We start from the raw sequence: 27,905 nt of genomic DNA on the forward strand, positions 1-27,905 counted from the left end.
AGGAGGCAGGGCATACTCCTTTATTTGTGGGAGAAGGTGAGCTTCATGTCCTACTACTCCGTCATCTTGATTGCTCCTCCCAGGGCGTACTCCTCTAGACCTAAGGTGCAAACCTAGAGTTCTTCAATTTCCCATGGGAATAGGGTTGGTCAGGGAAGGAAGACAGACGTTCTCATATTTCCAGGGGCTGTGGCTATTTAATCTGAGTAACGAATGTGATCTCATTGGTATTCCAAGCTTCTTAAAAGGTACACATCAGTTACGCATTTAGAAAGTAAGAAAAAGTTGTTAAAGCAAACAGCTATGTGAGGAAAGCAAAAACCCTATGCTTCCCTTCCTCATCCGTAAAATTGGAATAACAGCACCGACGTCATAGTTATAAATGAGGTAATGGACATAAAGTGCTTTGCTCAGAGCTTGGCAAAAAATGGAGCTCAATAAACAAGAGTGTGATTTGTTGTCACCATGACAGCTGTCATGGTGGCAGTTATTCCATTAAAGGAAAAACAAGAGATTTACCAAGATGATAAAAAAAAAATACATTTAGAAAATAAAGAATAAATGATCAAGGATAGGGTTAAGTTTCAGTGCGTCTGTATGTTTAACTCCAAGGATGCCTAGAAGTTTGCTCCCCTTGGTCAAGATTGGGATGAAATGTACTAGCTTTATAAAGTACTGTTTAAAGCCCTTGGAGGCACTCTGTACTAGCTTGTCTACACTGTTTATTGAAAATGTATAGATTGATGGTTTGCACTGATGGTATGCAGCCTAATTCCATCTGTATGACCACTGGGTATCAAAGATTCTCAGTAAACATGTGCCTTGGCTCCCCTGAGACCAAGGTTATCTTGCATGTATTTCGACTATTCACAATTAGAAGAAAAAGCATGCCCTGTGTGACTAAAAATGGCCTTAGGAGCCATCTTTCTCCTGCTGCACCATACCTTTAGCCATTATTAAAGCCTTATGAGAGTCTCATAGGTCCTTTCAATTAGCTAATGTTGAGTAGTGCCTACTTTGATGAGTCATAAATATTTTGAGGATATCATGAGATTTAAAAATTTCAGAAGTTCTTCAGAATGTAAATTAAGGACTATTTCTGGTCCTTATTTAGAAGGACTTGATTTTGTAAGAAACTCATAAGCAAGTATCCTTTATTATACCTTTTATGTTTACTTTTATTAACTTCAATTTTGATTAAATGTATGCTGATATTCTATCTTCATGAGAATTTTAATAACAGATCACAAAGAAGCTCTTAAGGACAGATTAAGAAATGAAAATCATACACATGACAGATATATATGTTCAGTGAATCATGAATGAGTAGCTACAACAAAATATACTAAATAATTTTCCATTGATACTTGGGTTATTTGATAGTTCAGGTAGCTATTCAATATTTGACATAATCACTGTGGATATTAAGGACAGTAAGACATTATTTATGCAGAAGTCACTCATAAATCCAGTCTCATAAACTTAGAAACAAAAGATGACCAAGATCATGCATTATAACTTATCTTATGTTTTACCTACAGGGGAGCCTCAGCTCCCTTAGACTGATCAAGGATCAATTTACTCAATCCTCATCCACGAGCCTGGCTATAAGACTTGAAAGCCTCATTGCCCATTAAAGCTGAGAAGTAGAAGGGACTAGGGATGGGTTGAACTAGATCAACACACTGACAGGAACAAGAAGTGAAAGCTCATAAATCTGAAGACAAGAGGAAAGATAGACAGAAGGCCCTTTGAGAGTTATTTAGAGTAGGTCCTAACCCTGCCCACACTAACAGCTCCCAAAGCTGTAGGCATCAATGATTATGTTTACGATGGTGAACCTGAGTCACCAAGAAAGGACCACATGATGTTCACGATATTGTTTAAGAAGGCAGTAAGGTATATGAACTATTTTAGAACTATTTCCATAAAAATAGTTTTTAAAAAGTTTTTTTAAACAATTTTAAAAGGTGAGCATGAGCCATCTGCAAAATGTATTTATTCAAATTGAAAGTTCATTCCTAGACAGTGTTGTGTAAATGGTGGTGTGCCACAGACTGAAACTGTAATGAGTCCACATGCTAACCAGGAAGCTGTTTCTTTTCTGAATACATCTCCAGTATCTTGTTTAGTTGTGAATTTCTCATAAAAGACTGCATAAGATGCTAAGCTGCCCACTTATCTGGGCCTTCCATTAGTCATATGAAAACTGCCTTTTGAGGCTATCTTGTTGAAGTCTGAGAAAACCAATATCCGTTCACCACTTTCACTAACCCTTTATTGAAACAAATGAAACTGCAGGCAAAGAGAAGAGTATGGTAGGGTGAAAAGGTCCCGAATTTGTAGTCAGGTATGCGGATTCCTGTCCACCTCTGGCACTAACCTGGCTGCATGATTCTGCATTTGTTGCTTAATTTATCTGGGCCTGTCTCCTAACATGTGAACCTAAGGTGTTGTATGTATATGATTTCTTAGGTCCCTTGAGTTGTAACTGTGAAGTTTTATACTCAGAAAGATTTTTGTTAAGTGGGAGTAGTGTATCACATCCAAATTCTTTGGGGATATGAACACACTATTTTTCAGCCAAGCAACCACCATCCCCCAAACCAACAAAAAAACCAAACAAACAAGAAGCAAAAATCAACAAGAAGCACACCAAATCCTGCGCTCAGATTTATATACTATAAAAGAAAATCTTATGAAGTGTCATACTCATAATTCTTTGTTTTCTTGCTTCTAAGCCATTTTGATACGATCATTTACTCAGTTGTGTGTGCATACGATGCCTTCAAGGTTTTTTTTCTGCTGAAATGGGTATTAAATAGGCATTTCTTATCACAGACTGATGGATATAACTTGCCCTAGAAAAACAAAGTCTCGCTAGAATTCTAAAGTGACACTTCACCTCCTAAAAACCAATATTTTGCAAAATACAAAGATCCTATTTGGATTATCTTCCTATTAGTTAGGGAGGTGGAAAAACCAGATTACTTCCCAATTGTATTCCACCACTGTAACCTATATGTGGAAATTAAAGGTTAATTTTTTCATAGCAGGTAGGTTTATAATTCAGAATTTGTTGTACAGTGGTGCTCATGTGCCCAAACAGGTTGTCACAAACTTACAGCTTAGTTAGGATGGCATGTAGTATATGTATTCACAGGAATTAGGAAGCTGAAACCCACTCAAGGACTGAGATATTTGAAAAATAATGTGAAGTTATAGGACTGCACTAGTGAGAGTGGGGAGTGTCTCAGGGTTTGAGAGAAGTAATTAATACCTTTAATATCCTGAACCTGCTTCTTAAGGACAATGTAGTGGTTATGATCACTACCTAAAAACTTTTTAAAAAGATATCTTTGTGCTACTGGAGGTATGCAATGAAATGCCAAATGATAACAGGCAAGTTTCCTGGAATAAGTGTGGAGAAAATGCCAGAAATACATTTCTATAAGAGAGAAAACAAAACAGGTAACATACATCTATAAAGTCAATATATTTGAAAAACAAAACAAATATGGTTCCCCCCTGCCGAATGAGTCTTGCTAACTCAATATGGTTTTCTTTTCTTTTTGTTTTTCATTTTTGTGTGTGTGCGGTACGCGGGCCTCCCACTGTTGTGGCCTCTCCCATTGCGGAGCACAGGCTCTGGACGTGCAGGCTCAGCGGCCATGGCTCACGGGCCCAGCTGCTCTGCGGCACATGTGGGATCTTCCCGGACCGGGGCACGAACCCGTGGTCCCCTGCATTGGCAGGCGGACTCTCAACCACTGCACCACCAGGGAAGTCCCTATATGGTTTTCTTAAAAGCCAAATTTTACATCAAATATTCAGATGTCTCTTGTCTAACAATTTTATGCTTTGTAAGGAATAATGAGATACAGAGAAAAGATCTAATAGATTCTCCCACAAAGTAAGGTAAAAGGCCAAATTTTCTTTGAAGGAGTTTTATAGTTCATAACACCTTATCAAAAAGAATTCTTCATGAAATAAGGATGACAGCAATCAAATTACTAGCAATTGCAATAACTGGTTTAAATGTATGGTACGGTACTCTAACACATGATATTTATAGACTAGGGGCTGTGACTTACCCACAGGAAACAAATATGGAATTAGAATGGTCTAATTTGCACAAAATTAAGCACACAATCAGGTGGAATCATGAAAACACGGGCATTCCAAAGATAGGTATTTCTCCTATCACTAGTGCCTCAACTATTATCAACAAGAATATCATTAGTCTTAGAGTTTATAGTTGTCACGACCATAAAACTTTGTTTTTAGCTTATGGATCTGATTTACACTGATTACAGTTCTGTCCCATATGAAAGAAAATGGAAACAACTATAACAATCACCATTTAATGGGGGGGAAAGGCATGTAGAGAGACTCAGCAAATATGAAATATAGTTTTAAATACATAACTCTATGTTATAATGAATGCTTCACAATCTGTCAACATAGACAGTATGGTATTATCTATGTGATAGTTAGCTGTAATCTAGATGTTAGGAGTGAATAATTGTCCTAATAGAACACATACTACATTTAATCAAAAAGCCACATTTCAGGGCTTCCCTGGTGGTGCAGTGGTTGAGAATCCGCCTGCCGATGCAGGAGACACGGGTTCGTGCCCTGGTCCGGGAAGATCCCACATGCCGCGGAGCAACTAAGCCCGTGAGCCATGGCCGCTAGGCCTGCGCGTCCGGAGCCTGTGCTCCGCAACGGGAGAGGCCACAGCAGTGAGAGGCCCGCATACCAAAAAAAAAAAAAAAAAAAGCCACATTTCAGAGGCGGTTGTTCAGATAGCATTCAAAGATAGTATTCAACTATCTTTCTCTTCTGTGCACAAACAGCAGAGCATGATGGATTTCAGAAATGGAGTCTCATTGACAAATTAGTTCCTTTGTTAATTAGCACATGGATTTCAGAAATGACTTTACGCTATAGTGAAATCAATGTTATTTATATGTGAATTTGCTCTAGAAATGATAGAATTCAAACTTTTGCTTGCTCTGTCTGAAGGGGAGGTACTACATAACCAGGATTGCTCTCTTTTCCTCCCCTTCTCTCATAGTGGCTCCTCAGAGACCCCTTTAGAAAACCTGGCGCTTCACTGAGCAACACTGGAAACCACTGAACCATCTCAATCCCTTCATTTTACTGACAAGAAAACTGAAATCCAGAGGTTAAGTGACTTATCCAAGGACACAGCTGCTTGATTGTAGGACCAGGACTACACCTTGGTTTCTAGAACCATAAGGGAAGAAAGTGTCACATACTGCGGTATGGGAAAGTCATTCTGGCTTATATATGATTTAACTCGGACTTTATGCTAACTAAAACAGCCTGTTTGTGGCCTATCAAACATGCATTGTACATCTGCCTTAATCCTTAAAGAAAAGGGTGCAGTGGCCAGAAGTAAAAAATGTCCATGTTAAAAATAAAGATGAAATGCCTCCCTTCCTGGGTCACCAATGCTGGTATGACTTCAATGATAAGACTCCCTTCCCAGGTGCCAAGGCCATACTGAGTCCCTGTGTATAGGCTGATTTGTTGTGGCTGTTATTTTGAAATCTTGAAGGAATGGATCCCTGACTTCTTTGATGTTCTTTGTTCTGACAAGATATAAAACTGTGCTGAAAACCATGCTTCTTCAGACTCATTCCTCAGAGTTATCTGAGCTGCTGTCTACTGGGCTACAGTTCTTAGTTTGGCTCAAGTAAAACTTCTTTCTATTCCTATCACAGATCAGTTTATTGATTATTTCTGTTGACAACCATATACATTTGTCCCTCGGTAGCCATGGGGGATTCATTCCAGAACCCCCTATGGATACCAAATTCTGCAGATGCTTAAGTCCCTTATGTGAAACGGCATAGTATTTGCATATAACCTATGCACATCCTCTCATATACTATAAATCATCTCTACATTACTTATAATAACTAATACAATGTAAGTGATACATAAATGGCTGGAAACACAATGTAAATTCTATGTAAATAGTTGCTGGCATGCAGCAAATTCAAGTTTCACTTTTTTGAACTTTCTGGAATTTTTACTTTTTTCCAATATTTTTGATCCATGGTTGGTTGAATCCATGGATGTGGAACCATGGATACCTGCAGACACAGAGGGCCAACTCTAGTGCTCTCCTTTAGACTTGAATTACTTCTATGAAAATCATAATATGTTAATTATGGTTTATCTCTAAAGATTTCCTTCCCTTTATTCTAAATCAGTAGTTTTCAATCTTGGGAGACATTGCACCCCAGGGAACATTTGGCAGTGTCTGGATACATTTTTGATTCTCACAACGTGGGGGGGTAGGTGCCACTGGTATGTAGCGGGGAGAGGCCCCATGACAAAGACTTACTTGGTCCCAAATGTCAATAGTCACTCCTACATGTATGCCCCAAAGAACTGAGAACAGATACTCAAACAAAAACTTGTACATCGAGCTTCACAGTAGCACTATTTAGAATAGCCAAAGGGTGGAAACAACACAAATGTCCACCAACTGATGAATGACTAATCAATCACACTGGAGTATATTCATACAATGGGATATTATTCAGCCATAAAAAGGAATAAGGTACTAATACAACATGGATAAACCTAAAAACCATTACGCTAAGTGAAAAAGCCAGACACAACAAAAGGGCACATATTTATCATTCCATTTAAATGAAATATCCAGGATAGGTAAATCCATAGAGCTAGAAATGAGATCACAGGTTGCCAGGGCCTGGGAAGGGAGAAATAGAGACTGACTGTTTAATGGGTAGAGGGTCTCCCTTGGAGGTGATGGAAATGTTTTGGTACAAGATAGTTGTACAATGTTGTGACTGTACAAATGCCACTAAACTGTACACTTTAAAATGGTCAATTCTATGTTATGTGAATTGTTTTGCCTACATTATGTGTTTTGCCTCAATTTTTTAAAAAAATGTCAATAGTGCTCAGGTTGAGAAGCCATTCTAAACTTACGTACCAAAGTTAATTTCTTCTTGAATAGGTAAAAGGCAAAGAGGATTGCATCAAAGACAAAAAGCATCAAGCACTATAATGAGTTTAAAAAAAAAAAAAAAGCAGCCTGACCCTTAAATAGTAAGCTCATTTTTTTTCTGATGGGAAAAACTTGCCAGGAAAAAATAATGGCTGTTGTCAGCCCCAAGCAGATTTGTTTCACTGTTATAAAATTATGAAGCTAGACAAGGGTTTACGATACATTGGTGACATCATCTGAACTGCAGGGGCATGAATATGCTACCATAATAGAGAGACTCTCAGATTTAATATAGGCCAGAAAATGAAATAATTGTCTTTAAATGTGTGCCTTCACTTGAACTGTAAACCTGGGAGCTGTCAAATAAAATTAGGTACTACATTACGAGACAGTCACTTTACAAGGCTTGTCAGTTTGTACACGCATTCCCTGTTTGAAAACATGGAGCTATATGCTCAGAATGAAAGTTTAGGATTTGCCTCAACTGAACAGTAGTTCAGCAGTGACTCAAAGAGCTTAGAAATTTACTGTGGTAGCTATAAACCATCTTTCCTTCCATTAAGTCTTAGTAAGCGGAGGGGACATGTTTGGATTCTTTGAACTAAAGGGGCCAAGTACATCCAGTGACCCAAAGGAATGATGCTGCTATGTTTTAATAATAATTAAAAAAAAGAGTGTAACTGGTAGCACTGTCTCTGTTTCTCTACAGCACAACAATATGTTCATGTATACTAGGACATCAAGGGCATGTTACCATTAAGCATGGAAAATGAAGATGGAAACTGGCTTTGCAGATTAAGAATTTATAGACCTAGGGTTACCTACTAGGCTAGGTAAAAGCTATCTCCAAAGATGAAATACTGAAAGAGGAGAAACAGAAAAAATGCTAAGGTATCTTTATATTTTTATGTTAATTATTCTTCACAAATAAGACCTGCCTGCCTGCTATCATTCAGCTATTCCAGATATTGTTTTCTACACAACAAAGCAAAATTAATCAGTTTGAAGATTCATGGCTAAATATTCCTATTTTGTAAAAGATGAGTAGGAACATCTTGTGGTTTGCTATTATTGAGGAAACACGATGAATTTCTTCCAGAAGCTTTGTTATTAAGGTAAAGACAGTGAAATTCGTCATCATAACTGCATATTAGAGTAATAAATACCATAAATTGCTGCTATAGCACTTAAAATATGCAGTAAGAGAAGTGTGTTCTGATAGAAAAATATCAGATGGAAAAGAGGTGTGATTTAAAGTCAAATTCTAATCAAACACTGTAACAAAAACAACAACCCCCAAATTTTTTAGCAAGACAACTCCCAAGAAATTGCTTTGTGGAATACTGAGACTTTTCTCATTTTATCGTGAAAGTACCAGTTATTGGGGGGGGGGGGGTAGGGGGAGGGGAGGGGATGAAAAGGTAGGATAAAGTTTTACTTTCCATCTGAAGATGATTACTGTACTCTCTAGTATTACGTACATAATATTTGGTAAGGCTATATATACATATTTGCAAAATCCTTATATTCTCTTCTCTGTGAAAATGTTAATTCTCTACTAAAATCTTACACATAATTTTATTTATACATGCTGTTGTTTTTTTTGTAACAGCATCTCCCCTTGTCGTCTACATGCTGTTCTGGTATTCCATGCTGTATCTTATTCTTTGTGTTATGAAGAACCACAAATATAAAAACCTATCAATCAAGAAGGGTGACTTTCACCACAGAAGTGGTGTCTTAGGCCCCTTACTTTGGGCACCTCCCACTGTGGGCTGTGTACAGCAAGCTTCTGAGTTGAACTATCTTGTTATCTAGCTTGGTGACTGCCAATTACTGCTGCTGCCTTTGAATTACTGCAGCCATGGACCACCGCTGCTCAGAGGATTTTGATATTTGAGGCACTTCACTATCTGACACATGTGTTTTAGCTGTTACCATAAATGTTGATGAACACTGAGCCATTTCTCTTTTCCTATCTGCCCACTCCCCCATGTTGTGAGAAACATATGAATATCATCGTAGTTCTAAGAAAATATTTTCTTCCATACCTTTCACAGCATCAGATAGCTCCTAAGTTTTTAATCAACTTTATACACTGCTGATGACTAGGGTGTTCAGAATACAATTTGTTGGAAGAAAAAAAAAACTGGATATGACATAAGGAGACCTAGGTTTGTCTTCTGATTCTTCATTTATAAACTGTGGACTTTATTTTATTTTTTTTGCGGTACACGGGCCTCTCACTGTTGTGGCCTCTCCCGTTGCGGAGCGCAGGCTCTGGACGCGCAGGCCCAGTGGCCATGGCTCATGGGCCCAGCCTCTCCGCGGCATGTGGGATCCTACTGGACCGGGGCATGAACCCGTGTCCCCTGCATCGGCAGGCAGACTCTCAACCACTGCACCACCAGGGAAGCCCTTAAACTGTGGACTTTAGATAAGACTTTCTCTCATGACCCTCAGTTTTATAATACATAAAATGAAGATAATAATCCCTATTTACATTATAGGGTTCTCTTACAACTCAAATAAGATAATGAAGGAGAAATATGTACAAGTTATGAAATGCTCTACAGATACTTGTTAATATCAAAATACTTATATATTCATAAAAGTCCTAAATAGTAAATTCTAGCTAAATACTAAATCCCTATATAGTAAATGGGATTTCAATGCCACATACAATGGACACAATTTGTAAGAATTTGTTTATGAATTTTTTCATATCACATAAATAAAAGAATGATTCCTCTAACATATATTTATAAATAATTTCTTCACCCAGTATCAAAGAACACTAAAAGAAATTCACCTCAATTTCACTTTAATTTTTCATCTATACTGTATGGTTTCCCAGCTGTGTTCTTTGTTTTCATGGCTCCTTAATTAATGAGGCTAGTGCCATGTCTTTGTGATATTTTCCTCTGCTGTCCCTTTGTATGACACAATGAGCTATGTTTGTGAGAATCTTTGCCAAATCCACTAAAAACTCCATTGTACACTACCAGAAAAGGAAAAAAAGAGCCCACAGAAGCACCTTTTTTTTCCACTAAGCATCCTTTTTTTCTGCAATTAACAAGTATAATCAGACAAACTAAGTAAAGCTTAGAGTATAAAGGATAGATTCTTTGAGATTCAGGATTTTAAGGATGTTTTTAAAGTGCTTAACACAGTCAAAATGCTATTACAGGCTTCCATGTGTTTGTAAGAGTAGTATTTCTTTTGAAGCACTTCTCTTATCTCATCTCCAGGTTGGAAACATGCCCATCTTTGCAGATTACAGTACCATGCTCTGTCCTTTAGCAAGAACTCTATTAATTATCTGACCATTTAAACAAATACTTGGTGGGGCGCCTTTTAAAGCAAGCACCGAATGATCTCCCTGCTAATAACCTGATGACCATTCTGAAAAGGAAGAATGAAAACAAGAAGGAATATGTTGCCCTGTCTCAGTGCAGCTTTCTTCGCCATATGGCCATGATGAAATCCAATCATCACAACATTCTCCAAATCCACTTGAAGCTTGGAGAAAGTGAGGATCAAACCATGATGAGTCACTCTGGAAGTTCTGTTGACAGCTGACTTGGAGTTAGGATGTGGTATGGATTAGTCCCAGAACTGTGACCAGTTTTTTTTATTAAGTCATTTTAAAAAAATTTCTAAACTATCAGAGATTGGTATCTTTTGTGAAGGTTGGGAAAGAACCAGAATACCCAGGGAAGCACTGGAGGAAACACACAAAAGCTGGCTCATCAAGGTTCAGGAAGATATTTTCTATCTATAATCCTTGGGGCTGCCTACCAGGGCCCATACTGACAAGCGGCGAGAAAGATGCCTAGAGCATAAAGATAAGGAAGCACTCTCTGTCACTTGCACAACCCTAGTCCCAGCCCTGCTGCCTACAGAGGCATCTGATCAAATAACTTCATTTTAACTACTGAAAGACATAACCAATGAAGATATACTTATTCAGTAAGGACAGCAATGAGCATACCACTGCACTCTTCCATAATACTTCAGAGTTCTCAACACACTTTCATATATATTATTACATTATGACAACCACAATCTCCTGAGGCTAATAGTGCAGAATGTTATTAATCCCACCTCAGAGATAAACAAACAAGTTTAGGGGAACGGTAGGATTTGATCAAGATAGTAGAGGTAGAACTTGAATTCAGGTCTTTGACCTATGTCCAGTACTCTTCTCATTATACTTACCCAACACCAAGTCTTCCTCTGAGGTCCTTTATAGCATCAGATTTTTATGGTCTGCATTGATTAGAATTATTTATGAAGTCACTGCAGTGACTGGTTATTAACAACTTAACAAAGAAATGACCTTAAATTTGTCTAATGTTCACTGCCCATATAATAGCCTTATGAGAAAGGAAAACTAAAAAGAATTCATCTAATGCTTCTTAATGCCAGGCTTAAACATTTTAGGGGCAACCAAAGCCATTTATAAGTCAACCTCACAGATGAATTTTTTACTACTATCACTGGTTGCATAGTACAATCATATTTTTGTTTATGTTATTATCAGCAAGGCTCAGAAACCATTAGCAGCATATGGATTACTTTGCTAAGAGTTGTAAAGAAGCTGGGATTAGGGCAGGTTTATATAATATCAAGTTTGAGCCTTCTCTCCCTGTACTGGAAGACGTCCAGAAAAGAGCAGGGGAAACAAAAGACCCTTTCCAGTCAGCAACATGTGATCTGTTGGTCTTTTTCTGCACAACCCTGCTTCAAATGAAACCTTTCTAACACTAACCAGAAATATGATTTAGGTGTCCACAAAAAAAACCCCCAAAACCAAAAAAAAACCAAATAAAAAACCAAATACAAGCTTTGAGTTGCAAATCTAATTTCCTGGATACAGTGGATTAATGTGGAGAGAATCTAAGTTATTTAAAAGTAAAGAGAAACTTACTTCTCCCCATGTTTTCTTGTGGTCTCTGGGAGGTCCTTGGATGATGATTCCCTGTAAAAAACACAGCACACACACACAGTCAGATTCAAGTTCCATTAAAACTTAGTTGTCAACATGAGCATTTCATTTCAGTACATTCCAATTTTGCCCCCTTACCTAAATAAAACAGATATCTAACCTGAGAGGACAGAAACACAGTATTCTGGAAGCATGGGCTCTACATCAGCTTACTATGACCTTGTTTATCTGGCATTAGTTTCTGCCCTTGCCAAATAAAAGTCATCAAATTGGTCACATAGGTTATCTCTTAGGAAGGCAGTGATATCAACAAAAAAAGGTGGACAAAGATGCCAAATGGCCCAATTTTAATAACAAGGCTAGCATGTTATTAGTTTGCCTATCCCTGGTTTCTCTTCACTGTCACTCTGTGACAAATCCAATACCATTTACAGTGTAACATTTTCCTGAATGGTGTCAAACAGCGGTACCTCTAATCAAATTATCCCTGCATCAAAGCAGCCCACAGAGTTAATACCAATAAACAGTATGAATCAAAAACTATGAGCTACTGACAACAGAAACTCTGGAGGAAAAAAATACATATTACAAATGCAGGTGTGCATGGAGGAGCAGCAATTCTGGTTCTTTATGAAAATACATACACCAAAGCTAATTTATACTATAATGCTTTATTTTCTCACAGGGTTTAATCACAGAACTACCACACATCTATTGTTCACCTGCCACATTCCCAGTATGGAGCTAAGCACCAGAGAGGCAAAATTATAAGACATAATTTATCACTACGTTAAGGAATATATAATCTACTTGAAGTCAAGCATATAGAGGAGAGTGATGTCATCAAGATGGTCACATAGATCATTCCCAACTTCAGTCCCCCTCACAAGATGACCACCTAGCAAGTATGCATAGAAAAGACTCCATTGTGAAGATGTTAGAACCTGAGGGTTAAGGCTGAAGTGCCCCGCTGGACAACAGAGACTGAGAAGGAGCACATTAGAAGGGTGAGAGGACTGGATATACCCTGACCACATCACCCTCCTCCCTGTGGGGAGAAGTGGGAATATGGATTCCATAATGGGAAAAGAGAGCCCAAGGTGGACATCCAGCTCCCCCAGCATATGGGACACTTCCCAGAAGGCCCACTCAGGTCTTGCCTCATGGAGATCACCAGAGGAATCTGCTGGGCTTGACTACTGGGGATCAGAGAGAGAAGGAGAAGCGGGGTGGGGCTTACAGCAAACAGTGCTCAGGCCCTAGCAAACAGCATTCCTGCTCATATCAGTGCCTGAGCAAAGATCCCAGCCAGCAACTCTGGCCATCTGCAGAGCTGAGCCAGTGGCCCCTTCTGGCTAGGGAGCTCAGTTGGTAGTTCTACCTGATTTGGACCCACAATCAATGGGCCAGACTGGAAATGGAGCCTGTTCTACCATCCAGCCCACGAAGGCAAGCAAATACTCAGCCTCGCCCAAGTGGTGAGCATAGCCTCCAGTCTCTCCTTCCAGGAAGCCTGGCCAGGGAACTAGAGCAGCCACAAGCTCATCATATAGCCCCACTTGGTCAGGCAGCCAAGCCAGCAGCCCTCCCCAACTGCTGAGCATAGCCACTGGCCCTGCAAAACCAGAGAGCTGGAACAGTGACCCTGGGTGACAAGGGAACCCAGCCAAGGGACTGCTAGAGAGGGAGAGCCCAGTCTACAATCCCACTCAGCCATGGATCCCAGCCTTACAACCCTGATAAGCAGAGGACCCCAGTCTACGGCCCTGCCCAATTGCTGAACACAGTCTGCAGCCTTGCCCAGGCAGGAAGCCCAGCTAGTAATCCTGTCCAACCAAGAAGCACAGCCTGCGATCCCACCCAACAAGGAAGCTCAGCCTAGCAGCAGAGCACAGTCTACTGATTAGGAACACCAGAATGCAGCCCTGCTCAACTTCAGGGCACAGTCTTCGGCCCCACCTAATCACAGAGCACAGCCTGACGCCACATCAAACCAATACATCCTGCCTGGGGCCCTACTTAAACATAAAATCCAGTCAACGGTACCACTTGGTGGTAGAGCACAGTCTGGGACTCCACACAACAAGGGGTGATTGCTAAACCCAACCCATAGCCCTGCTCAATCATGGAATCCAACCAGTGGCACCACCCTACCAGTGAACACAGCCTGGGACTTTACCCAACTGGATGTGACTGCAGAAGCCAGCTAGTGGCCCCATCTGACTGTTGAGCAAAACCAGTAGCCCCACACAAACAGGGAGATGGTCACCCAGTGGTCCTGCTTGAACATGAAGCCCAGCCAATAGGGTTACCCAACTGTGGAGCCCAGCCAGTGGCATCCCCCCAACCTCAGAGCACAAGCAATGGCCTCATCCAACTAGAGACCCCAACAGCAAGCCCTGCTGACTGTGAAGGCTACCAGCTGACCTGTCCAGTAGCCTCAAGCTATCATGACTGATGAAGGTCTTTCTCTACAGAAGTGAACCTGTAAAGTCTGGAGGAGGAGACTGTTTAAACAGTGCAAAGAATCAAGGATCATGAAGAAAAGATGTAAACATAACACCACCAAAAGAAACTAATAAAGCTCCAATAACTGACCCTAATGTAACAAAGGTCTATAAGCTGTCTGAGAAAGAATTCAGAATAATCCTCTTAAAGAATTTCAGTGAACTACAAGAACACAGACATCTAAAGAAAATTAGGAAACCAGTACACAAACAAAACAAAAAGTTCAAGAAAGAAATGGAAACTATATAAAAGAAAAAAAAACAGAAATCTTAGAGCTGAAGAATACAATGGCTGAAGAATTCAATAGAACAAAATAGCAATACCTATTAAAAATTACTTTAAACATAAATGGATTAAATTCTCCAATCAAAAGACAGAATGGCTGAATGGATAAAAAACAAGATCCCAATGATATTCTACCTACAAGAGACTCAACTTTAGTTTAAAGGACACATATAGGATGAAGTGATAGATATTCCAAGCAAGTGGTAACCGAAAGAAAGCAGGGATAGCTATATTAATATCAGACAAGGTAGACTTTATAAAGCTAAATATAGTCATGAAAAACAAAGGTCATTAAATAATGAAAATGGGGTCAATTCATCATGAAGATACAACAATTGTAAATGGTTTTGCACCCAACACTGGAGCACCTAAATATATAAAGCAAATACTAACACAAATAAAGTGAGAAAAAGCAATACAACAACACCTGTTGACTTTAATATCCCACTCTCAGCAATGGATAGATCATCCAGACAGAGAATCAATCAGGAAACAGTGGATTTAAAAAACACTACAGACTAAATGGATCAAACAGATATATACAGAACATTCCACCAACAGCAACAGAATACACATTCTTCTCAAGCACAGAGAAAATTTTTCTAGGATTGATCATATGGTAGGCCACAAAATAAGTCTCAACAAATTCAAGAAGACAGAAATTTTATCAAGCATCTTTTACAAACACTATGTAGTGAAGGCAGAAATCAATAAGTGGAAGAACACCAGTAAAATTTCAAATACATGGAAATTAAACAACACACTCCTGACCAACCAATGGACCAAAGAAGAAATCAAAAGGTAAAAAAACCAAATTCTGAGACATACAAAAATAGAGAAAAGCTTCAAGATAGCACAAGAGTAAGAAGTGGAGATCACCTTCTTCCCCACAGATACATCAGAAATACATCTACATGTGGAACAACTCCTACAGAACACCTACTGAATGCTGGCAGAAGAGCTCAGACCTCCCAAAAGGCAAGAAACTCCCCATGTACCTGGGTAGGGCAAAAGAAAATAGAAAAAACAGAGACAAAACAAGAGGGACAAGACCTGCACCAGTGGGAGGGAGCTGTGAAGGAGGAAGGGGTTCCACACACTAGGAAGCCCCTTCACTGGCGGAGACGGGAGATGGCGGGGAGGTGGGGAGGAGCTTCAGAGCCAGGAGGAGAGCACAGCAACAAGGGTGCAGAGGGCAAAGTGGAGAGGTTCCCGCACAGAGGATCGGTGCCGACCAGCACTCACCAGCCGGAGAGGGTTGTCTGCTCACCCACCGGGACAGGTGTGGGCTGGGACCTAAGGCTCTGGCTTTGGAGGTCGGGCCCCAGGGAGAACACTGGGGTTGGCTGCATAAACACAGCCTGAAGGGGGCTACTGCCCCAAAGCTAGCTGGGAGGGAGTCCGAGAAAAACGATGGACCTGCGAAGAAGCAAGGGACATTTTCTTGCCTATATATTTCATGGTGCGTGAGGAGAAAGGATTCAGAGAGCCGCTTAAAGGAGCTCCAGAGACAAGCGCGAGCTGCGGCTATCAGCGCAGACCCCAGAGATGGGCATGAAATGCTAAGGCTGCTGCTGCAGCCACCAGGAAGCCTGTGTGCAAGCACAGCTCACTCTCCACACCTCCCCTCCCGGGAGCCTGTGCAGCCCGCCACTACCAGGGTCCCGTGATCCAGGGACAACTTCCCTGGGAGAACGCATGGTGCATCTCAAGCTGGTGCAATGTCAATGCTGGTCTCTGCCGCCGCAGGCTCACCCAGCACTCCGTACCCCTCCCTCCCCCTGGCGGGAGTGAGACAGAGCCCGTGAATCAGCTGCCCCTTTAACCCCATCCTGTCTGAGTGAAGAACACAGATGCCCTTAGGCGACCTACACGCAGAGGCGGGGCCAAATCCAAAGTTTACCCCCAGGAGCTGTGTGAACAAAGAAGAGAAAGAGAAATCTCTCCCAGCAGCCTCAGGAGCAGCAGATTCAATCTCCACAATCAACTTGATGTACCCTGCATCTGTGGAATACCTGAAGAGACAACAAATCATCCCAAACTGAGACAGTGGACTTTGGGAGCAACGATATATATATATATTTCCTTTTTCTCTTTCTCTTTCTGTGAGTGTGTATGTGTATGCTTCTGTGTGTGATTTTGTCTGTATAGCTTTGCTCTTACCATTTGTCCTAGGGTACTATCTGTCTGTTTTTCTTTAATTTTCTTTTTAGCATAATTTTTAGCATGTGTTATCATTAGTGGATATGTTTTTTGGTTTGGTTGCTCTCCTCTTTCTTTCTTTCTTTCCTTCCTTCCTCCCTTCCTTTTTTTCTCTCTTTTATTCTGAGCCATGTGGATGACAGGGTCTTGGTGCTCTGGCTGGGTGCCAGGCCTGTGTCTCTGAGGTGGCAGAGCCGAGTTCAGGACATTGGTCCACCAGAAACTTCCCAGCTCCACGTAATATCAAACAGCGAAAATATCCCAGAGATCTCCATCTAAATGCCAAGACCCAGCTCCACTCAACGACCAGCAAGCTCCAGTGCTGGACACCCTATGCCAAACAACTGGCAAGACAGGAACACAACCCCACCCATTAGCAGAGAGGCTACCTAAAATCATAATAAGGTCACAGACACCCCAAAATACACCACCAGACGCAGTCCTGCCCACCAGAAAGACAAGATCCAGCCTCATCCACCAGAACACAGGCACTAGTCCCCTCCACCAGGAAGCTTAAATAACCCACTGAACCAACCTTACACACTGGGAGCATACATCAAAAACAACGGGAACTACGAACCTGCAGCCTGCAAAAAGGAGACCCCCAAAACACAGTAAGTTAAGCAAAATGAGAAGACAAAGAAACACACAGCAGATGAAGGAGCAAGGTAAAAACCCACCAGACCAAACAAATGAAGAGGAAATAGGCAGTCTATGTGAAAAAGAATTCAGAGTAATGATAGTAAAGATGATCCAAAATCTTGGGAATAGAATGGAGAAAATACAAGAAACATTTAACAAGGACCTAGAAGAACTAAAGAGCAAACAATGATGAACAACACAATAAATGAAATTAAAATTTCTTTAGAAGGAATCAATAGCAGGATAACAGAGGCAGAAGAACGGATAAGTGACCTGGAAGATAAAATAGGGGAAATAACTACTGCAGAGCAGCATAAAGGAAAAAGAATGAAGAGAACTGAGGACAGTCTCAGAGACCTCTAGAACAACATTAAATGCACCAACATTCGAATTATAGGGGTCCCAGAAGAAGAAGAGAAAAAGGGACTGAGAAAATATTTGAAGACATTATAGTTGAAAACTTCCCAAATACGGGAAAGGAAATAGTTAATCAAGTTCAGGAAATATAGAGAGTCCCAAACAGGAGAAACATGACAAAACATGTATTAATCAAACTATTGAAAATTAAATACCAAGAAAAAATATTAAAAGCAGCAAGGGAAAAACAACAAATGACGAACAAGGGAATCCCCATAAGGTTAACAGCTTATCTTTCACCAGAAACTCTGCAAGCCAGAAGGGAGTGGCAAGACATATGTAAAGGGATCAAAGGGAAAAACCTACAACCAAGATTACTCTACCCAGCAAGTATCTCATTCAGATTTGATGGAGAAACTAAAACCTTTACAGACAAGCAAAAGCTGAGAGAGTTCAGCAACACCAAACCAGCATTACAACAAATGCTAAAGGAACTTCTCTAGGCAGGAAATACAAGAGAGGGAAAAGACCTACAATAACAAACACAGAACAATTAAGAAAATGGGAAAAAGGAACATACATATCGATAACTACCTAAAATGTAAATGGATTAAATGCTCCCACCAAAAGACACAGACTGGCTGGCTGGATACAAAAACAAGACCTGTATATATGCTGTCTACAAGAGACCCACTTCAGACCTAGGGACACACAGAGACTGAAAGTGAGGGGATGGAAAAAGATATTCTATGCAAATGGAAATGAAAAGAAAGCTGGAGTAGCAATTCTCATATCAGACAAAATAGACTTTAAAATAAAGACTATTGTAAGAGACAAAGAAGGACACTACATAATGATAAAGGGGTTGATCCAAGAAGAAGACATAACAATTGTAAATATTTATGCACCCAGTATAGGAGCACCTCAATACATAAGGCAAATGCTAACAGCCATAAAAGGGGAAATCGACAGTAACACAATCATAGTAGGGGACTTTAAGACCCCACTTTCACCAATGGACAGATCATCCAAAAGAAAATAAATAAGTAACCACAAGCTTTAAATGATACATTAAACAAGATGGACTTAATTGCTATTTATAGCAATTACAACCAAAAACAACAGAATACACTTTCTTCTCAAGTGCTCATGGAACATCCTCCAGGACAGATCATATCTTGGGTCACAAATCAAGCCTTGATAAATTTAAGAAAATTGAAATCGTATCAAGTATGTTTTTCGACCACAGTGCTATGAAACTAAATATCAAGTACAGGAAAAAATCTGTAAAAAAATACAAACACATGGAGGCTAAACAATACACTACATAATAAGCAAGAGATCACTGAAGAAATCAAAGAGGAAATCAAAAAATACCTAGAAACAAATGACAATGAAAACACGATGACCCAAAACCTATGGGATGCAACAAAAGCAGTTCTAAGAGGGAAGTTCGCAGCAATACAATCCTACCTCAAGAAACAAGAAACATCTTGAATAAACAACCTAACCTTATACCTAAAGCAATTAGAGAAAGAAGAACAAACCCCCCCCCAAGTTAGCAGAAGAAAAAAAATCATAAAGATCAGATCAGAAATAAAAGAAAAAGAAATGAAGGAAACAATAGCAGAGATCAATAAAACTAAAAGTTGGTTCTTTGAGAAGATAAACAAAATTGATAAACCATTAGCCAGACTCATCAACAAAAAAAGGGAGAAGACTCAAATCAAGAGAAATAGAAATGAAAAAGAAGTAACAGCTGACATTGCAGAAATACAAAGGATCATGAGATTACTACAAGCAACTCTATGCCAATAAAATGGACAACCTCGAAGAAATGGACAAATTCTTAGAAAAAGACAGCCTTCTGAGACTGAACCAGGAAGAAAGAGAAAATATGAACAGACCAATCACAAGCACTGAAATTGAAACTGTGATTAAAAACCTTCCAAAAAACAAAAGCCCAGGGCAAGATGGCTTCACAGGCGAATTCTATCAAACATTTAGAGAAGAGCTAACACCTATCCTTCTGAAACTCTTCCAAAATATAGCAGAGGGAGGAACAGTCCCAAACTCATTCTATGAGGCCACCGTCACCCTGATACCGAAACCAGACAAAGATGTCACAAAGAAAGAAAAATACAGGCCAATATCACTGATGAACATAGATGCAAAAATCCTCAACAACATACTAGCAAACAGATTCCAACAGCACATTAAAAGGATGATACACCATGAACAAGTGGGGCTTATCCCAAGAATGCAAGGATTCTTGAATATATGCAAATCAATCAATGTGATACACCATATTAACAAGCTGAAGAATAAAAACCATATGATCATCTCAATAGATGCAGAAAAAGCTTTTGACAAAATTCAACACCCATTTATGATAAAAACCTCGCAGAAAGTAAGCAAGAGGGAACTTACCTCAACATAATAAAGGCCATATATGACAAACAAACAGCCAACATCATCCTCAATGGTGAGAATATGAAACCATTTCCACTAAGATCAGGAAGAAGACAAGGTTGCCCACTCTCACCACTCTTATTCAACATAGTTTTGGAACTTCTAGCCACGGCAATCAGAGAAGAAAAAGAAATTAAAGGAATCCGAATTGGAAAAGAAGTAAAACTGCCACTGTTTGCAGATGACATGATACTATACCTAGAGGATCCTAAAGATGCTACCAGACAACTACTAGAGCTAATCAGTGAATATGGTAAAGTAGCAGGATACAAAATTAATGCACAGAAATCTCTTGCATTCCTATACCCTAATGATGAAAAATCTGAAAGGGAAATTAAGGAAACACTCCCATTTACCACTGCAACAAAAAGAATAAAATACCAAGGAATAATCCTACCTAAGGAGACAAAAGACCTGTATGAAGAAAACTATAAGACACTGATGAAAGAAATTAAAGATGATACAAGCAGATGGAGAGATATACCATGTTCTTGGATTGGAAGAATCAACACTGTGAAAATGAGTATACTACCCAGAGCAATCTACAGATTCAATGCAATCCCTACAAACTACTAATGGCATTTTTCACAGAACTAGAACAAAATATTTCACAATTTGTAAGGAAACATAAAAGACCCTGAAAAGCCAAAGCAATCTTGAGAAAGAACAATGGAGCTGGAGGAATCAGGCTCCCCAACTTCAGGCTATACTACAAATCTACAGTAATCAAGACAGTATGGTACTGGCACAAAAACAGAAATATAGATCAATGGAACAGGATAGAAAGCCCAGAGAGAAACCCATGCACACATGGTCACCTTATTTTGATAAAGGAGGCAAGAATATACAATGGAGAAAAGACAGCCTCTTCAATAAGTGGTGCTGGGAAAACTGGACAGCTACATGTTAAAAAATTGAAATTAGAACACTCTCTAACACCACATATAAAAATAAACTCAAAATGGATTAAAGACCTAAGTGTAAGGCCAGACACTATTAAACTGTTAGAGGAAAACATAGGCAGAACACTCTATGACATAAACCACAGCAAGATCCTTTTTGATCCACCTCCTAGAGAAATGGAAATAAAAACAAAAATAAACAAATGGGACCTAATGAGACTTAAAAGCCTTTGCACAGCAAAGGAAACCATAAACAAGATGAAAAGACCACCCTCAGAATGGGAGAAAATATTTGCAAACGAAGCAACCGGCAAAGGATTAATCTCCAAAATTTACAGGTAGCTCATGCAGCTCAATATCAAGAAAACAAACAACCCAATCCAAAAATAGGCAGAAGACCTAAATAGACATTTCTCCATAGAATATACTGATTGCCAACAAACACGTGAAAGGATGCTCAACATCATTAATCATTAGAGAAATGCAAATCAAAACTGCAATGAGGTACCACCTCATACCTGTCAGGATGGCCATCATCAAGAAATCTACAAACAATAAATGCTGGAGAGGGTGTGGAGAAAAGGGAACCCTCTTGCACTCTTGTTGGGAATGTACACTGATACAGCCTCTATGGAGAACAGTATGGAGCTTCCTTAAAAAACTACAAATAGAACTACCATAGGACCCAGCAATCCCATTACTGGGCATAAACCCTGAGAAAACCATAATTCCAAAAGAGTCATGTACCACAGTGTTCATGGCAGCTCTATTTACAATAGCCAGGACATGGAAGCAACCTAAGTGTCCATTGACAGATGAATGGATAAAGAAGATGTGGCATATATATACAATGGAATATTACACAGCCATAAAAAGAAACGAAATTGAGTTATTTGTAGTGAGGTGGATGTACCTGGAGTCAGTCATACAGAGTGAAGTAAGTCAGAAGGAGAAAAACAAATACAGTATGCTAACACATATATATGGAATCTAAGAGAAAAAATGTTGTGAGGAGACTAGGGGTAGGATGGGAATAAAACATAGACCTACCAGAGCATGGACTTAAGGATATGGGGAGGGAGAAGGGTAAGCTGTGATAAAGTGAGAGAGTGGCATGGACATATATACACTACCATACATAGGGTGGATAGCTAGTGGGAAGCAGCCACATGGCACAGGGAGATCAGGTAGGTGGTTTCTGACCACCTAGAGGGGTGGGATAGGAAGGGTGGGAGGGAGGGAGATGCAAGATGGGAGAGATATGGGAACATGTGTATATGTAGAACTGATTCACTTTGTTGTAAAGTAGAAACTAACACACCATTGTGAAGCAATTATACTCTAGTAAAGATGTTAAAAAAAAAAAGATGTGGCACATATGTACAATGGAATATTACTCAGCCATAAAAAGAATCAAAATTGAGTTATTTGTAGTGAGGTGGATGGACCTAGAGTCTGTCATACAGAGTGAAGTAAGTCAGAAACAGAAAAACAAATACTGTATGCTAACATACATATATGGAATCTAAAAAAGAAAAAAAAATGGTCATGAAAAACCTAGGGAGGACGGGAATAAAGACGCAGACCTACTAGAGAATGGACTTGAGGACACGGGGAGGGGGAAGGGTAAGCTGGGACAAAGTGAGAGAGTGGCATGGACATATATACACTACCAAATATAAAACCGATAGCTAGTGGGAAGTAGCCCCATAGCACAGGGAGATCAGCTTGGTGCTTTGTGACTACCTAGAGGACTGGGATAGGGAGGGTGGGAGGGAGGGAGATGCAAGAGGGAAGAGATATGGGGATATATGTATATGTATAGCTGATTCACTTTGTTGTAAAGTAGAAACTAACACACCATTGTAAAGCAATTATACTCCAATAAAGATGTTTTTTAAAAGGTACTAAAAATAAATGAAACAAAAAAAACAAGAACAAAGAAAACAAAAATAGAAACACAACACAAGAAAACCAATGTGATGCAGCAAAGCATCTCATTGCTTTTGAGAGGAATGAGTTCTAAGAGGAAGTTTATAGCAGTAAACTTTTAAGAGAAAAGAAGGATCTCAAAAGAACAACCGAACTTTAACCCTCAAGGAATTAGTAAAAGAAGAACAAACTAAGCCCAAAGTTCGTAGAGGAAGGAAATACTAAATATCAGAGCAGAAATGAATGAAATAAAGAATAGGAAAACAATAGAAAAGATTAACGAAACTAAAAGTTGTTTCATTGAAAAGATGAACAAAATTTACAAATTTTTAGCTAGACCAAGAACGAAAAAGGACCCAAATAAATCAGATCAGAAACGAAAGAGGAGACATTACAACTAATACCACAAAAAAACAAAGGATCATGAGACTACTATGAACAATTATACACCAACAAATTAAACAACCTAGAAGTACTAGCATATGAAAAATACAAAACAAAACAGATAGACCAAAAGAACAAAATCCAGAATCCGGAAATAACCCCAAGCATATAAGATCAACTAATATTTGACAAGGGAGCCAAGGGAGCCACTCACTGGGGAAAAGACAGTCTGTTCAATAAACGATTCTGGGAACACTAGATATTCAGATGCAAATAAATGTAAGTGGACCACCTACCTTACGCCATAGACAAAAATAAACTTGAAATGAATTAAAGACTTAAATGTAAGACTTGAAATCATAAAAGTCCTAGAAGAAAACAAAGGGAAACAACACAGGCAAGAAAAAGCACAAATAAATGAGACTACACCAAACTAAAACGCTTCTGCATAGCAAAAGAAATGATCAACAAAATGAAGAGGTAACCAAAGGAATGGGAGAGTTTATTTGCAAACCACATATCCAATAAAGGGTTAATATCCAAAATATACAATGAACTTACACAACTTAACAGCCAAAAAACAACCAAATTTAAAAATGGGCAATAAATCTAAGTAGACATTTTTCAAAAGAAAACATACAAATAAATGGCCAACAGGTATATGAAAAGGTGCTCAACATCACTAATCTTGAGAGAAATGCAAATCAAAACCACAATGATACATCACACCTCACACCTGTTACTATGTCTATTATCAAAGACAAGAGATAATAAATGCAAGTGAGAACATGGAGAAAGGGGAACCCTTGGACACTGTTGGTGGGAATGCAACCTAGTACAGCCACCGTGGAAAGGAGTATGGAAGTTCCTCAAGAAAATAAAAAAAGAAATACCATGTGATCCAGCAATTCCTCTTTGAGGTATATAGCTGAAGGAAATGAAATCACTATCTGGAAGAGATTTCTGTACCACTGTGTTCACTGCAGCATCATTTACAATAGTCAAGACATGGAAACACCTAAATGCCTACCAACAGATGAATGGATAAACACACACACACACACACACACACACACACACACACACACACAATGGAATATTATTCAGCCATAAAACAGGAAATTCTGCCACTTGTGACAAGATGGATGAATCTTAATGCATTAGGCTAAGTGAAATAAGTCAGATACTGAAAGACAAATACTGTATAATCTCACTTATATGTGTAATCTGAAGAGAACCAAACTCATAAAAATATAGAGTAGCCTGGTGGTTGCCAGGAGTGGGGGCAGGGAGTGGTGGTGAGAATGGGTGAAGATGGTCAAAAGGTACAAACTTCTGATTTTAAGATAAGTTCTGGGGATGTAATATAGAGCATTATGATTATAGTTATCAATACTTACTGTATATTTGAAAGATGCTAAGCAAGTAGACCTTAAAAGTTCTCAACATCTCAACACACCACACAAAAAATTATAACTATGTGAGGTGATGGACCTGCTAACTAACCTTATTGTGGTGGTGGATATGTTAAGTAACATTATTGTGGCAATCATTTCACAATATATCTATGTATCAAATCATCACATTGTACACCTCAAACTTACACAATGTTATATATCAATTATAACTCAAATAAAGCTGGGAAAGAAAGAAATTAAGCATATATGAAATAGAGACAATCAATCAGGGAATAAATATGCGACTGAAACCTGAGAACTAGTTGTGTAACACTGGAAAATTTTCTATCTCAAGTTCTTTGCAAAAGGAGGGAGCAGAACTAGATGAGTGTTTCCCAAATTGTGTCCACAGGATGTTAAATGGTGCATTATTCAGAAATAGGGCTCTGATCAAATAAATGTAAGACATGCTGTCTTAAGGTTAAACAGGTTTCTTTATTATAAAACTTTTCAGAGCCTTAAACATGCTAATAAGCAATGTGACAAATATAGTCTCTCAATGTATTTGGCTATACAATCAATCCATTTTGTGAGCAATCAGTATTTCTCAGGAGTTCTGTTCTTGGGAGCTCAGTTTGGGAAACTGGACAAGATAACTGCTAAAACCTCTTGCAGCTCTGAAATTTCATTACTTTCTAACAAGGCATTAATTGTATGGAACAAAATTAACATAAGGTGAATAAAGAAAAAAGTCAAGGGGGCTTGATTCTCAGAGAATTTTGGAGCCAAAAGGAACTTGAGAAATCATCTAATGATTTCTCATCACCTCACCTTTTATTTAAAGCAGCAGACCCACTCTCAATAAATCTTACGCAGAACACTAATGTATAAAATGGGTTAGGGCCAAAGTTTTCAGGTTGAATTGAAGTGGAGGGCTGTAGTCCTACTCACTGGGATTTCCCCTTGAGGTGGCCTAGAAACACCTCGTTGGAAAGCAAGAGTTTAGAGAGCCCTGACCCTTCAGATGAAGCTATTCTGGGAAGGCTTTAGGAAAGAGCTGGAACTCTCATACATATTCACAGGAAGGTCCTTCACCCTTCCCAGTATCATCTCAATTTTCACTGTCACCCCTCCAAATCAGATAAGTAAAATAAGCATTATGTAAAGAGAATTATAAAACCTTTTTGACTCCAAGAAAAACCATAAGAAAGTTAATACACTAAAATGCAATCCCTACACAAACAAGATGCTATGAAAGAGTTAAGCCAGAGAGTGACATGGCTAAATTTGGGTTTTAAGAAGTTCTCTGTGGTGGCAGCAGGGAAAGGAGATTTGGCTGGCAAGGCTTCTTGTATTTTATTTCTTGTTTATTCCTTAATATTTAATAGTCTTTTTGAAAACAATCAAGCCATTCTCAGTTGTGTTAGGGGAACCACTAAGGAAAGGGTTGTCAGGCATAGGCCAGGATTTTCAAGAGGACTTGCCTCTCCAGAGGTCAACATGGTGGAAGGAACAGGCTTCAGAGGAAGCTCTCTTCAAGGTGAAGACAAAACCAAGGAGGTAAAGATTAATATTACCCGTCAGGTGACTCACCTAGTCTTCCAGTAGTAAACTTGCAAAGATCCGAATCTTGTTTTAAAGAAGACAGTTTCCTTACAGAGGTATGGAGCTTAAGGCCTACTGCCAATATTGCCCCCAAAACTCTGTATTCCCCCAGTCCCAGGTTACTACCCTGCTTCTTCTCCTGTTGCCAGGGTTTAGCTTTTTCTTTCTACTCTGATCCCCTCTTGCTTTACTCTCTTCTTTCGGCTGCTGCTGCGTGCGTGCGTGCGTGCGTGCGTGCGTGTGTGTGTGTGTGTGTGTGTGTGTATCTAAGTCTGTATACCTCTCTAAGCAGTATTCATGAATCTTGACTCTTAGTCAGATCCTCATCCCAAACTAAATATCACTTCTAAAGTAATGGCACCACACTTAAAAACAACAACAAAGCAGCTTTTAGCCAGACATTAGGAAATCTAAATATAAATCACTGTTCCATGGACTTACCTAGCCTGGCATTAAACATTCTCGACAAGCAGGTTCCACCTTCATCAGCAGTCACCCTACATTGCAGCCAAAGGGGCCTCTACTCATCCCTTAAGTATGCTTTAAACTGTTCCAGCTCTATTCCTCTGCGCTTTTTCTCTGCAATGTCCATACCTACTAAGATTCAATTCGTCCTTCACTATCAGTAGCGTGGCCTTTCCTCATCTCATGAACAGGAAGTAATCTTTGTTTCCTTTGAACTCTCATACAATATGGAACTTAGGTGCTATGTCTAGGAGATGTGCATACCTTACAGTATCCATCAGACTGTCCAGTTTTCAGAGGGTAAGCAATTTGTCTTCAACATTTGTGTCTAGGTTGTACAGGACACCAGATCATTCCCAATGAGGGCTCTAGGGGCCGGACTTAGAGGAGGCTCTCATACCTGGTATACTCAGGACACACTGTTTGCCTAAGTTTCCCTTAGTATACAGCAATGCATCAAACTCCAGTCATTTACATACCACCTTAATCAATTTTATGATTTTTGCTAAATGCATTTATTGTCTACACTTAATGTTTCCTTCAATTAAGCCATTTTTTTTCAACTTCAGTATCCACTGTAGCCTTGTCCTATAAAATACTATGTGAAATCATGGGTTCAAACGTTATCTTTTTCTAATGCATATAAAAATACATAACTATTAAAGTTATAGAACTTTTTCAAGGTTCCCTCTAGTTATCTTGCATATCACAAGCGGTATACTTTGTGGAACACCGTTCACTCCTGTCTTCAATCAATTAAAAAAATACTGGGGGTCTTTCACTTGCCA

General features: G+C 39.3%; 1 protein-coding gene across 1 annotated transcript in view; it reads right to left on the reverse strand.

Annotated features, from left to right (window-relative positions):
- The window catches only part of PRRG1 (proline rich and Gla domain 1), a 131,990-nt gene that overhangs the window by 51,568 nt on the left and 52,517 nt on the right, over nt 1-27,905 (reverse strand). Inside the window, exon 2 of the mRNA XM_059050015.2 lies at nt 11,949-11,999. Within this exon, the coding sequence (XP_058905998.1) occupies nt 11,949-11,958 (10 nt within the window). The 5' untranslated portion in view covers nt 11,959-11,999. The remainder of the gene's footprint in view (nt 1-11,948; nt 12,000-27,905) is intronic.

Source organism: Kogia breviceps, chromosome X (genome assembly GCF_026419965.1).
Source record: "Kogia breviceps isolate mKogBre1 chromosome X, mKogBre1 haplotype 1, whole genome shotgun sequence".
Lineage (NCBI taxonomy): Eukaryota > Metazoa > Chordata > Mammalia > Artiodactyla > Physeteridae > Kogia > Kogia breviceps.